The 14,306-nt window shown below is 25.5% G+C and overlaps 5 protein-coding genes across 5 annotated transcripts; 2 read left to right on the forward strand and 3 right to left on the reverse strand.

Moving 5' to 3' along the window:
- Positions 1-751: 751 nt before the first annotated feature.
- On the reverse strand, positions 752-1,164 carry OCT59_020996 (uncharacterized protein; the record flags this gene model as incomplete). The annotated part of the gene is made up of 2 exons (XM_066149550.1): positions 752-1,028; positions 1,112-1,164. 2 exons carry the CDS (start codon positions 1,162-1,164, stop codon positions 752-754), a joined length of 330 nt encoding a protein of 109 aa, XP_065990444.1.
- A 1,631-nt stretch (positions 1,165-2,795) lies between these two features.
- OCT59_020997 (uncharacterized protein) lies at positions 2,796-3,692 on the reverse strand (the record flags this gene model as incomplete). The annotated part of the gene is made up of 3 exons (XM_066149551.1): positions 2,796-3,180; positions 3,325-3,509; positions 3,567-3,692. 3 exons carry the CDS (start codon positions 3,690-3,692, stop codon positions 2,796-2,798), a joined length of 696 nt encoding a protein of 231 aa, XP_065990445.1.
- Positions 3,693-9,678: 5,986 nt separating this feature from the next.
- OCT59_020998 (uncharacterized protein) lies at positions 9,679-10,059 on the forward strand (the record flags this gene model as incomplete). Its single annotated transcript, XM_066149553.1, has 1 exon — positions 9,679-10,059. The coding sequence occupies one exon, from the start codon at positions 9,679-9,681 to the stop codon at positions 10,057-10,059; it is 381 nt and encodes a 126-aa protein (XP_065990446.1).
- Positions 10,060-11,565: 1,506 nt separating this feature from the next.
- OCT59_020999 (uncharacterized protein) lies at positions 11,566-11,991 on the forward strand (the record flags this gene model as incomplete). Its single annotated transcript, XM_066149554.1, has 2 exons — positions 11,566-11,652; positions 11,800-11,991. 2 exons carry the CDS (start codon positions 11,566-11,568, stop codon positions 11,989-11,991), a joined length of 279 nt encoding a protein of 92 aa, XP_065990447.1.
- Positions 11,992-12,251: 260 nt separating this feature from the next.
- Positions 12,252-13,858, reverse strand: OCT59_021000 (uncharacterized protein; the record flags this gene model as incomplete). The annotated part of the gene is made up of 2 exons (XM_066149555.1): positions 12,252-13,506; positions 13,605-13,858. 2 exons carry the CDS (start codon positions 13,856-13,858, stop codon positions 12,252-12,254), a joined length of 1,509 nt encoding a protein of 502 aa, XP_065990448.1.
- Between the last annotated feature and the right edge of the window lie 448 nt (positions 13,859-14,306).

Consider the following 14,306-nt stretch of genomic DNA (forward strand, 5'->3'; position numbering starts at 1 on the left):
AGCTCACCATTAGCTTTAGGAAACAAACTAATGTTCCTTTTTTAATTTTTATGATTCTGCTAATTGGTATATCAATTTTTTTAGGGAAAGGTTTCGCTTGAACGTATTTTTAGGTTCTGGGTTTGGATTTAGATTCCGGGCTTTGAACTATCCAGCGTATCCTGAAAAATGTCTCTAAGGGCGTGTCGAATAAGATTTTTGTTTTTAAGTTCCTTAGGATACTTATGAAAATTGAAAAACGGAGGGATTTGACATACTATGCACTCACGTGGTCTTTTCACTGGCATTATGCCATTAAATGCGGCGTTTTAGCATTAAGAGTGACAAAGTATTTGACGAATAATTTATATTAAAATAATTTTATTTATATTAATAATGAAAGACCAAATTAAATTTCATAGTAAACATCAGGAAATTTTTTTATATGTAAAAAATATGCAATATTTTGTGTATATTTAATATATATAATGTATTTTCCATACAATATATTGTAAAAAAATGGGTTAATTTTTATATAAATTTGTACAAAGAATTATACATATAATATTGTTAATTATATTGCATAAATTTTAGAAATTTAACTATTTGTGCAATATTGAATACCCTGAAAAATTTGTGATGAAGTTATGATAAAAAAAATATAGTATTTGTACCAATTGCACTTTTTTAGAACTCAGTTGATGATATATTTTAAGATATATAGTATTAGTTTAATAAATAGAAATTTTAAATTTGAAAATTTTAACATATCTTACCTAAGCTGATCAAGTTCATCTGTTGCAATAAACTCAGTCCTTGGTTCCGCTTTAAGAATTAATTTATCCTTCCAAAACAGTCTATAACTACAATCCCATTCTAGGTCAAAAGAATCAACATCTCCAAAATTTACAGATTCAATGAATTCTGGTTCACCTTTGTTAACGAGTTGTTTAAGAATTATGTGTTTTGGAATTTCAAGATATTCATGATTATTATTTATAAAGGATAGTAATGCAGAGGAACTACAATGTTGTCTGAGCTCTATGCCTCTATGTGAATATTTTTATTGAATTTAATATAAACTTTCTTATCATCTAAGAAATCGCGGATATAAGAACTTTGAAATCGGTACTGATGAAACTGATGCTTTTTAATAATGCTATTACGAATTTTTGCAAAAAACATTTTGATTCTGATCAGTTATAAAAAAGTAAAATTTAGAATGCAAAAAAGTAATAATATAGTTTTTTAAATAAATGGGCTAATAATAATGACTCAAAATGACTTAAAAAAAATGACAATTTTAGAAAAATCAATTATGTAATTAATTGTGGCTTTAAATTAGATAAAGAAAAAATTTTTTAAATCAAATCATTATCTTACATAATTAGAATATTTTAGTTTTATTATTTCCTAAACCAAGAAATAAACAAACCATAAAATTTCTATATTATTATCAAACCTATCATTGGTTTGTTGTAAGTATTTTTATGGATGTTTATGTGTTGTATTTATATGAGTTAACTAAACTATACAATATCTATATTATCGGGTATCCGGGCTATTCGCCGAAGTCCATTTCACCGAAACCCATTTCGCCGAAGCCATTTCGCCGAAGGGATATTTCACCGAAGGGATATTTCGGCAAAAGGGCGTTTCCCCGAAATATTTATACTAAATACATAAAGAAGTGTTCCTAGAAAAATTTGAATTAGCTGATTTTTATTAAATTTATCTCGTTCGGCTTGTTTATAATATATTGCAGTAATAACCTTTTTTTTACTTACTTTTTCGTGAATAAATATTTTCAGGAAAATAAAAGTTATTTAATTCTTATCAATTAATATCAATTACTTGAATGTTAGTTAAAAATATCCTGGAAAAAAAAATTTCGTTGCGCGATGAATATTTTTGTTTAATGTTAATCGCTACCATTTCGGCGAAATGGATCGGAATTCGTCGAAATGGACGATTCGGTGAAATGGATTCGATAAAATGCACTTTCGGCAAAACGTCCTTTCGGCGAAACGTCCCTTCGGTGAAATATCCCTTCGGTGAAATAGCTTCGCCGAAATGTATTGTAACCATATTATCGTACAGCTAATGCGATTTATTAATAAATAGTAAATATTTTCTTTTATATTTTTTACATATTAAACTATTAAACTTTATCATTTATTGTTTATAATTTACAAAATATAAAGCTATAAATATGTATTATATTAGCAATAATCCTTTAAATTATTTAAAATTTTTTTCTTTTTTACGTAACAATATACAAATTTTAGATATACAAATGTCCGAATGGATATATATTGTTCATTAAATGTCATTATGATACTTATGATACTCAACGTCCCGTCGATGATTACAGATGATGATGTTAGCTTGTTACTGTTATACGATTAAATGCAACAGTTCTTTATATTAATCGATTGTATAAATAAATGAATCAATAGATGTGTATGGCGGTTTGTTGCGTTGACTCAGGGCTATTAACAATGTCTCTTGGGTAATTATAGTATAAAGGTTAATTATATACAAGTGAGTACAATCTCTCCAGCAGATAGAGCTCCTGATGAAAAGTTGTGAGTATAAGCACAAGTGGGTTTATACATGAACTAATTGAACTATACAAGATTCACAATTTAGACATTGTTCAATAAATCTAAGAGAATTTTAAATGTTAATATTAATTCTTAATTTAAATCAACATAAAGAATAATTATATGTTTATTGAAAGAACCCGATTACATAAATGATAATTATTTATAAAAGAGAATAATGATTAAGAGGATTAAAAAAAAGAAAATTTCTTAGTAATTTTGAAATACTTCTAATTCTTCTACAGAAAATTTACTATTACTATTTCTGATCGGTCTATCATAGGAAGCTTTTGTACAAACACTATTATTAAATAGTTTACTTCCGCGTAAAATAAGATCCCCTTCTTCAAATGATAGGCCACAACTACTATGATGAGATATGGTAAAATTTGTATTCCTTACACGACTCAAAATATGATTCTCGACACTTTTATTATCGAAAGAGAATATGAAACTATCGTAAGTAGCGACATAGATACCACCAGTTTTCCATTCAATTGGATTACTATATCCTTCAAGAATTTCGTTACTATTCCTTACTTTAATAATAGTTACGGTGCGAGCTTGATTATTGCAGGCTTTACGAAATTTATTGCTATTAAATGCGTTAAGAGATCCATGAAAAATTAATTTAAATTCATATGAAGCATTTTAAAGATCTAGTAATCCATTAATCCATCTCAAGATTGTTCTAATGTAATAATGTTTGAAACAATATTTGTAATATTAGCTAACCTACTGTAAATATCTGTGGCTCAATATTTGGAATATTACTTGTACTTGTCGACTGAAAATCTTTTCAAATGCCTGAGCTTCGGGTTCAATCTCTTTAGTCTTCTCCGGTTCTGATTGATCAATTTGTTTATGATCGTGATCCAAAAAAAGTTTTACTAAATGTCTCAGATAGAATTTCTCTATAAGGAACTACATTGTCTAAAAATTCTTTTAAACTAAAATTATCGAACTTAATTAAAGAAATACATTGTTGTAAAGTATTTTTAATGTACTAAAATCATTCTCAGTAAAGCTTTCAGGATCAGAAGGAAGTCCTGGATTTTGATCGAGCCCCCATTTAAGAACATGATTCCAAATTTGAACTTCATTCATTTTAAGATTATGATTATTTTGAATAAGAGAAACCAAAATATTTTCCGGAATCGAAGAAAAATTATTTGAATTGAATACTATCTTATCTGGTTTATTTGTTATAAGATCGTTACAATAATTTTGAAGTACTGATAAAGAATTATTATTTTCTAAACTTGTTTGAAATCTATCTATAATAACTAAAAAAATTTGTCTGACGTTTGGATTAGTCTCCGTATAAATAATTTGAATTGTGTAACTTGAAATCCCATGCCATATAGTTAAAACCCGTGACATGACATGCCTCCGCCTGGATCTATTTATGGTCAAAAAACTATTCGATCCGTTCGCATTCCAATCAACTACATGTAATCCAATTTCAGTTAATAAAATTTTACCTTAATCGGAATTTTTTTTAAAATTTTTTTTATTTTTTTTCGATCTTTTTTTTTTAATGAAACGTACAAAACTAAATCATTTCAGTGGGTCTGAACCGAGTCACAAAAAGAAAGTAATGAAACATTACCTTAAAAAAGATTGAAAAAATTTTTTACCCAATTAAGGTTAATCGATTAATTAATCGATTAATTAAATCGGTTAAAAATGCAGAAACAGATACTGTATTTATTTTTTTATTAGTTATATAGATTTATGTAAAAAATATAAAAAAATTTAAATTGATTTATTTAAACAAAACTTTATTAAAAGTGGCTATTTAACATGGATGATAACTAACTAAATGATGATTTTTATGAATATCAATCGTGACTATAGGAATGTTGAAAGTATTGAAGAATTTTTATCTGTGTCGCCAAAGCTTGCATCTCCTACAATTTCTAAAAGGTCGTCATTTTTTGAATCAACAACTAGTAGTCACTAGTCAGCAGCAGCAAACAAAAAATCAAAAGGTATTGCTTAAACATCGCCTTGGCGATCATCGCCTTTACCACTCCTTTACCAGAATTAGGATGGCATTTTGGGCGGAGTTACATTCATATTCTTAATTATTCTGCCCAAGTTCCATCCTAATGCTGGTAAAGGCAGGAGATGTATAGTATTTTTTTATTAAATATTTTACAAAATTTCTCTGTTTTTATTTTTATTTTTAACGATATTTATAAATATTTTTTGTAATTATTTCGGACATTAATTATGTTATGTGATAGTACGCAAAATGTTAATGGCAGGTTAAAATTGTAAAATTTATTATATATTAATCGGCTAATTAACCAATTAATTAACCGATTAATTAATCGATTATTATTCGATTATGGTAGCTGGTTAATCGATTATTAATCGGTTAAGGTTTTTTCGGTCTTCCAACCTCTATTCCGAACTACTTAATTGCCGATCCGTCTAAAATCGGCACTATTTTTCGGGGGGTATCAGGTAATTAATGGTTAAATTTAAGCAAAAATCGCACAATTGTGAGAAAACTACATAATACTAGAGAAAGGAATAGCTCATTATATATAATAAAAATCAAATGATATATGTAAAAAAACCCAAGGAAAAATAATATGCTAAAATAATTATACCTTTATTATTGAAAAAACAACTTTACATTTTACGCGCGTCAGATTCCACTTTTACATGAATTTTGATAACTTTTTATTATATTATTATATTTAAATATCAACAAATGGCTTATAGTAATTATCAACCAACTCCAAATTACTTCCAAATTACTAAAAAAAAAAAGATACTTATTAATTATTTAATTGTCAATTCGTTTAAGATTGACTTTTTTAGCATTATATGTTCGGGCGAAATTTAACGAAATTGCATATCTGGCAATACTGTAATTGAATATTAAATAATAATATTTTTACAAAATCATCAGTGTTACAAAAAAAGGAGTTATATAATCAACAAAAAGAAAACGCAGGGGCCAATATGTGACGTGGGAAGGAAAATTGAGTGGGTTAACACAAAATCGTCTAATGCAGTACAATAAAATGTCTTTCACTAACGCTACGGACAATTAATGATCTAACTATATTAATCATAATCATTTTGATTTGATGAAATATTGTAATTGAAAAATGAGCAGAAATTGAATCATTTTCATAACTATGATATATTCGATAAGAACTTAAATATTATCCAATAGTTAACAGATATTTTTTGAAAGAATACTTATTTATTAAATTACTAATAGGTTTAATTATTGATTATTAATAGCTCAAATAGATTATTAGAGTGGCTTAGTTAAACGTACTACTATTTCAGTAATTAATTATCATTATTGTTAAAAAATTAAAATGGCTTCGTGATGGCTGATCTTGATTTGGGTTTTAAATGAAAATTTTATTTTAATTCATATATGATAATAAATTATTAATTTAATTTGGTAATTATGATAAATAAAAACATCTAATGCATCATCTTATGAAGAAGAACAATTTAAAAAAATTTTATTTTTCTATTGTCAAAATTTTTTTTTTTCATTGTCAAAAAAATCATTTCATTGACAAAAAAAGTTTTCGTAAGAAATTTTTCTCAAATTGATTTATTAAAATATAAATCTTAATATTTAGCAATGTTTACAGTAGTAACAATATGTATATACATATATGTTTATTCATCTCAAATGCAAAATACTGTACAATAATTCCAACGCACCATGATAATCATTTTCATATTTGCAAATTTGAACCAAGTTAAATAATAACAACTTGAAAAAACAGATAAAACTTTGATTAAATTCTTTCAATCATAAAGAATATAAAATGGTCCATGATTTAATCATATCTGGAAATGTGTACCTAGATAGGTAGAGTAACGTACAGTAAAAACATAACATTACTAATTTACGTTACTCCTTTATAATGTAAAGCATAAAACGCAAGGTAAATAACATACATTAGTTCTCTTGATATAAGTCACAGAACTGAACGTGAGTTGGAATAAGCGAAAATAATCATATTTATATGCCTAAAAAAATTTATAATTTTTTGATTTATTGATATACTATAAAATATGTATTTAACAGATATATTTATTCATTTTAATTTACGTTATAATTTATTGGAAAGTTAATATGCAGCCAGTCAATCATTTTCTTTTTTTTTTAAAATTCAGATCGAGAAACTTTAAATTTTTTGGTACGTCGCATAATCAACTAAGTGATCGGACTAATAAATCCTATCAAAAATAACCAAAAAATTTCTTTCGATTGGTTTACAATAATATTGTATTACATAATATTATTTGTTGTACAAAATATTTAACGAAACAAATTGCACTAACGACTAAAAATTTTAAAGTCGTAATGTAAAATAACAAACTAGTTTTCATAAAATTTTTTCACAAAATAAAAAAAAAATTACGTATTGGACATAAAATAAAAAATGTTAAACCTTAATTTATTGCATATAGATTATTAAATATGCGATTATTAATTTCCTGTACTTTTATAATTTTAATAAAATATTCGAATATGCAAGTAATCTTTAATACATAAAAGTTTTTTTTTTTTTGTCATTTTACCATTCGATAAAATTTATTTTCATTTATAACTAACAACTATTATGTATAATAACAAACTGATTATAAAATACAAATTTAAGGATCATTGTACTGTACAAAGAAAATTAACTTGAATAATATTTTGTTTAAAGATTTATTTTTTTTTAAAAAAAAAAAGAATTTATTTTTTGAAATGTTTTTCGTTAATTTTGTTGCTCAAAGCCACACACATTATTGGGAATTCAAAAATTCTAAAATTCGAAAATTGGGTTCAAAAAAAAAACAAATCATGTTGTATTTTAAAACTCCCATATTTAGATATTTTAAAAAATTTTTTTTTTCTCTTTATAGAATAAAAAAATTCGTACTAATTTTATTTGGCATGCTAAACTTTAACACGTGCTCACGGCTGCAGTACAAATTTTCTGGTTATAGGCTTTTTTTAAAAAAACTTATCCATTTTCGAATTAGCGTGATCGGGCGATTTAACCAATCAAACCGATTTATTAATTACTGCTTTTTTATACTACGAAAAAAAACACCATAACAGATAATTATTTTTTTTTTTTTAAAAAAAAAGCAAGAACCATAGACCTATTTTATTTTATCCAAAAATGCTTCTAGAACATTTTATCCTAAAGCATAAGGTAAAAAATATTTTTTTTGTTCCATTTTATTTCTAACTTTTTTTTGGGATGCCTATCAATGTCGCAAATTCTTTTAATATAAGTTTTATTTATTTTTTTTTTTAAAAAAAAAATAATAATTTTAGACAAATATTTTATCCTACAACCAAAACATTTGTTGAATCGTACAATGATTCTATGCTTTGTGTATATCACTGCGGCTGCGAGCACGTGTTGAGAAAAACAGTACTGCGATTAGAAAATTATGAAATAAAAAAAAAGGTAGTACGAATTTTTTGGAGAAAAAAAAACTTAAAAATATTTATTATGTACCAAAATAACAAATCATGTTACACTTTAAAACTTTCATATTGGGATATTTCACCCCAATTTTCGAATTTTAGAATCTTTGAATTCCCAATAAATAATATGTGTGGCTTTGAGATGCAGCAAAAAATAAATAAATAGTAAATAAATAATTTTTTTTAAAAAAAAAATATTATTCAAGTTACTTTTAATTTTCTTTATTTATTCTATTTATTATATATTAACTGTTAAATGATTATATTTACGTAAAAGTCATTAAGTTACAAATAAAAATAAATTTAATCAAATGGAGAAAAAAAACTTTTATGTATGATTATGCAGTTTCATTTTTTGTATATTCGAATTTTAAATTTTTGACTTTAAATTCTTTAAATTAGAAATTAATAATTGCATAATAACAAACTATGTGCAATTTAAAATTTTTTATTTTATGTCCAAATACGTAATTTTTTTCGATCACTTGATTTATGCGACGTACCAAAAAATTTAAAGTTTCTAGAAAATGATTGACTGGCTGCATATTAACTTTCCAATAAATTATAACGTAAATTAAAATGAATAAATATAACTGCTAAATACATATTTCATGATAGTATATCAATAAATCAAAAAACTATTAAATTTTTTTTAAGCAAATAAAAATTTATACGCACGTTATTTTATCATCTAGGTACAATTGCCAGATATGATTAAATTATGGACTATTTTTGTATACTTTATGATTAAAGAATTTAATCAAAGTTCTATCTGTTTTCAAGTCATGAAACACTCCCTAAACTTTGTTCATTATTAAATTTACAAATATGAAAATGATTATCATGACGTGTCGGAATTATTATTTTACATTTGAGATGAATAATAAGCGTATATTGTATTCTGCTGTAAGTATTGCTGAAAACTACCACAAAAGTATTGGACTTAACCCGCCTAGTGACATCATCTTGACTCCCCTTATTGTAAAATATATTGTCATGTTAGTACCACATAGTGAATCAAGAACGACATTTAAACATCATTTTAGAAATCAGCTCGAAGAAAAAAATTTTATTGCTTATTATTTTTTTTGTTATCATATACAAAACAATAAATTTCCTTGATTCAACTCATTATTAAACCTACAGTCCTACAGATTATTTCTCGTCATAAGATGATGCATTAGATGTTTTTTTTTTATCTAACGAATACATTCTTTATTGATTAGATGCTTTTATTTATCATAATCACCGAATTAAATTGAATGGATATGCGGTAAAAACTATTATTATATAGACTAAAATAAAATTTTCATTCAAAGTCAGAATCAAGATCAGCAATCATGAAGCCATTTACACTCTTCTGATTTTTTAACAATAATGATAATAATTATATATATATATTTTTTAATTTCGAAATTGGAAATTCAATCACTAAGCCACTTACATGTGAGAAATCCATTGTTAATTTTACAAACGAGTAAGTATCTGTTAATAAATAAAGTTTTATTATTGAATTAAATACTCTGTCATAATTATAAATATGCCCTAGTTTCCGCTAATCTTGCAATTACAACTTCCCTTCATACTTTTTTTTTTATAGGTATCATAATGTCAACAACCTTGAAAACGTTAGCTAATTTAACTCATAAATTACGATTTAGAGGTTCAATTTCATATAAAAATAAGAAACAAAATGAAATTATCAGGAAATTAGTCATTACTAATAACCTCAAAGCAACTTTTAGAAAAGATAAAGGGAATGTATCCCATTTATTTTTTGTTAACAGAAAGGAAGAAAATATAAAATTACATGATCTAGTAGTGATTAATTCAACGAATGGTACCTTAGTTAAAGGTAATCATTATCCAACTAAGACGGGTCCTTATTCATATAAGATCAACCAGGCTCTAGACTACAGAGTTTACCTTCAAAATAATCACATTTTAAGTCTATCAAGCCAAAACCGGCAAGTAGTTTTTTCAATGTAAGACTTATTAAAGATTCACTCATACGATTGGTTATTTATTAATTCAAAAATACATTTTACTAATTAAAACTATATTTATTTATTAAAAGGCCGGTTGATGTCGATAAAAAAAAATAGGCGGTTAATAAATATTAATCCTAAGTAAAATCATTAACAAGAGTTTGCATATGCAGAATATATCAAGAAATATTGTTCATTGTTTTTTTTTTAAAAAAAATGATATTGTCCAAAAAAAATATATAAGGTACTTGACATTTTAAGATAAGATGATTCCTTTTTTTATCTTAAATAGGTATATAATTTTCTTTTGTTATCATTTTTTGTATTTTTTTTATTTTCTATCATTTTTCTTAAAAAAATATCTCTTGGTCTTTTATTCGATTTTATTTACTGAATTGTTTGTTTACATTTAAATAAACCGGATTAAACTACATATATATTATATACTATACGCCTTTTGTCTAAATAATGATAACAAATAATATATTTAATATATAGACTTTTATAAAAATTGTAATTAATATAAACTAAGATTTAATGTAAAATTATAAAATAATCTATTCAGCTTAATTACTAAAATTTAGATAGTAATAATTATGTAATCAATACTTTGTAATAATAATGAAAAATTGTAGGCCATAATTTCAGCCAGAATTACGAATCATATGACCTTTTAAAATTTTTAATCTTACCGTGAAAATCAAAAAGAAATACAGTAGATATATTACATCTCACGTGATTATTCTTAAGGACAACGATCGTCAGAAGTCACATGTATAAAATAAATACCTCCGAAGCGATGAAAATTTTTCATACATACGTTTTTTTATTTTAGGTATATTTATGGAAGAAAACTTACTTTGGAATAACATGATATTTCTGATATCTTCAAATTTTGGTTACTACGAATTAAGCCTTCAGGAATTGAACAACTATTTACAATCCTTTGTGATAAAAACAATGTTGAATAGAACAAAATTTTAACTTTCTTGGAGTAATAATCTTATATTAAAGAAACCAGAAGATTTATTCAAATCGCTTAATTTCTCTTTAATTTCAGATAATGTTTTGATTTCACTTGTTCAAAATGATAGTCTTCAGATGAGAGAAATTCAGGTCTGGGAACATGTACTTTTGCTCAAAATCCAGAACTTCCTTCTGATCTTATAAATTTTTCAATAATGATTTTAATTTATTAAAAAATACGTTGTAACAATGTATTTCCTTTGTTAGTTTTATAATTTAACTTCTCAAGAGTTTTCTGATAAAGTATTACCTTATAAAAAAATTTTACCAAAAGAATTATACATGGATTTATTAAAAACCTTCTTTAAGCATACATCCTTATAGGCGTTATAGCAAATCAAAACCTCGTAATAATATCTATATTGATACAAAAGTAATTGATTCAAAAATTATCACAATTCAACATTTTGAATTAATTTTAAAATAGATTGATAAATTAAATATTACGGACAATTTAGCTTTTTCAGATGAATTTAAATTAATGCTTCGTGGATCTCGTGATGGGTTTGCGACTAGTAAATTTTATGAAATTTATGATAACCAACCTCGTATTATAACAATTGTTAAAGTAAAAGACAGTGACAAAATTCTTGGAGGATACAATCCAAATAGATAGAGTGCTGTTATTAGTGGTTATGGTAAAACCAGAGAGAGTTTTCTATTCTCCTTTAAAAATTGTGTTAGTATTGATAATTATATTTTAAGTCGTGTAAAGAATGAAAATAATGCTATATGGAATAGTTGCTATTACGGTCCATATTTTGGCAGTTATGACTTTGCTTTATATGGAAACGATTTTTATAATGAAAGTTATTGTAGAAAAAGTGCTTATGAAGACCCAATCAGAAAAACTGAAGATACGTTTTCTATTGAAGAATATAAAGTATTTCAAATTATAAAAAATTAGGGTGTATGTTATATATACAGATGATGATGTTAGCTTGTTACTGTGTACAATTAAATGCAACAGTTCTTTATATTAATCGATTGTATAAATAAATGCATTCTTCACGCAAATATCAATAACAATTTAAACATTATTCAATAATCTAAGAGAATTTAAAATATTAATATTAAATTCTTAATTTATATCAGCATAAAGAATAATTATACGTTTATTGAAAGAACCCGTTTACATAATATAAAAGAGAATAATGATTAAGAGGATTAAAAAAAAGAAAATTTCTTAGTAATTTGAAATACTTCTAATTCTTCTACAGAAAATTTACTATTACTATTTCTGATCGGTCTATCATAGGAAGCTTTTGTACAAACACTATTATTAAATAGTTTATTTCCGCGCAAAATAAGATCCCCTTCTCCAAATGATGGGCCGCGATTACTATTATGAGATATGGCAAAGTTTGTATTCCTTACACGACTCAAAATATGATTCTCGACCCTTTTATTTTTATCAAAAGAGAATATAAAACTATCGTAAGCAGCGGCATGGGTACAACCAGATTTCCATTCAATTGGATTGTATCCTCCAAGAATTTCGTTACTGTCCTTCACTTTTATAATAGTTACAGTGCAAGGTATTCTATCACAGAATTCATGAAATTTCTTGCATTTGAATCCATTAAGAGAACTACGAAAAATTAATTTAAATTCATATGAAGCATTAAGATCTAATCCATTAATCCATCTCAAGATTAATCCAGCATGTTCTAATGTAATAATGTTTGAAACAATATTTGTAATATTGGCTGAATTAAATATCTGCTGTGGTTCAATATTCGGAATATTATTTGCACTTGTCGACTGAGTTTCAATCCTTTCAAACGTCTGAGCTTCGGGTTCAATCTCTTTAATCTCCTCCGGTTCTGGTTGATCAGTTGGTTTATGGTCGTGATCCAAAAAAAGTTTTATTAAATCAATAAATAATGCCTCGGGTAGAATTTCTCTATAAGGAAATACATTTTCTAAAAATTCTTTTGAACTAAAATTATCGAACTTAATTAAAGGAATACATTGTTGTAAAGTATTTTTTAATGTATTAAAATCATCCTCAGAAAAGCTTTCAGGATCAGAAGGAAGTCCTGGATTTTGATCGAGTCCCCATTTAAGAACATGATTCCAAATTTGAACTTCATTCGTTTTAAGATTATTATTTTGAATAAGAGAAATCAAAATATTTTCCGGAATCGAAGAAAAATTATTTGAATTGAATATCTTATCTGGTTTATTTGTTATAAGATCGTTACAATAATTTTGAAGTTCTAATAAGGAATTATTTTCTAAACTTGTTTGAAATATCAAGCTAAAATTTTTTACTATCCAAGATGTATGTTTTCGAATTAAAAAGGATTGTAAATGATTTACTAATTCTTGAAGGTCAAATTCGCTGGCAGCAACCAAGGTTTTAAAGAAAACTGAAAAATCATATTCTTCAGAAAAAAGTTTTCCACCATAAATATATCTAAAAGAAATTATTTTTTTAAAAAAAAAAATTTTTTAGTAATTGTTATAATTTAAAAAATTTAAAATACTTATTTCATTATTTTGAATTCTTATTACCTTAAAATTAATTGAAAAATTTCAGGTAAAACATCTGATAATTTAATATGTGTCAAGGATCCATCACTTTTATTTTTATCAGATAAAATTTTACGAAAATAAGGAGAACGATAACTTAATATATTCATATGAGCACGAAATATTTTTACGTATGGGTCACCACCAACTTCAATTGTTATATTATAAAATTCATCGTCATCTAAAAGTTCAAGCAAATTTTGTGATAATTTTGGTAAAAATTTATTATCATCCATTATTATCTTTTTTTTTTTTAAAGGAAAAAAAAAAATTTATTGTTGGTAATTTATATTTTGTCTTGTGTGACGTGAAACGGATCATCTTACCGCACCGCCCTCGGCTATATGTTTATGGTAACGCAGGTGACATATTATGCAGGTGACAAATAGAGATCAGACACTCAGTCGCTGAGATAAATATCATAAACAGCGCGAACGGGCAGTCACGTGAACGGTGACGGTTAGACATCAAACCTTTCCGAGGGTGGTGTGGTAAGATGATTCCGTGAAACGTAATAGCACATGTAACTACGGATCACGGATATTCAGATTGTACTAAATACGGTTAATCAATTTTTACAATTTGAATCATCTAACCATTTTTAAGAAAAGTTATACTTTTATGGTTGTAAATATTTTTTTTCAAATGATGATGCACATTATTTTATATTGTAGTAAAGTGGGT

This window comes from Rhizophagus irregularis, chromosome 3 (assembly GCF_026210795.1).
Source record: "Rhizophagus irregularis chromosome 3, complete sequence".
NCBI lineage: Eukaryota > Fungi > Glomeromycota > Glomeromycetes > Glomerales > Glomeraceae > Rhizophagus > Rhizophagus irregularis.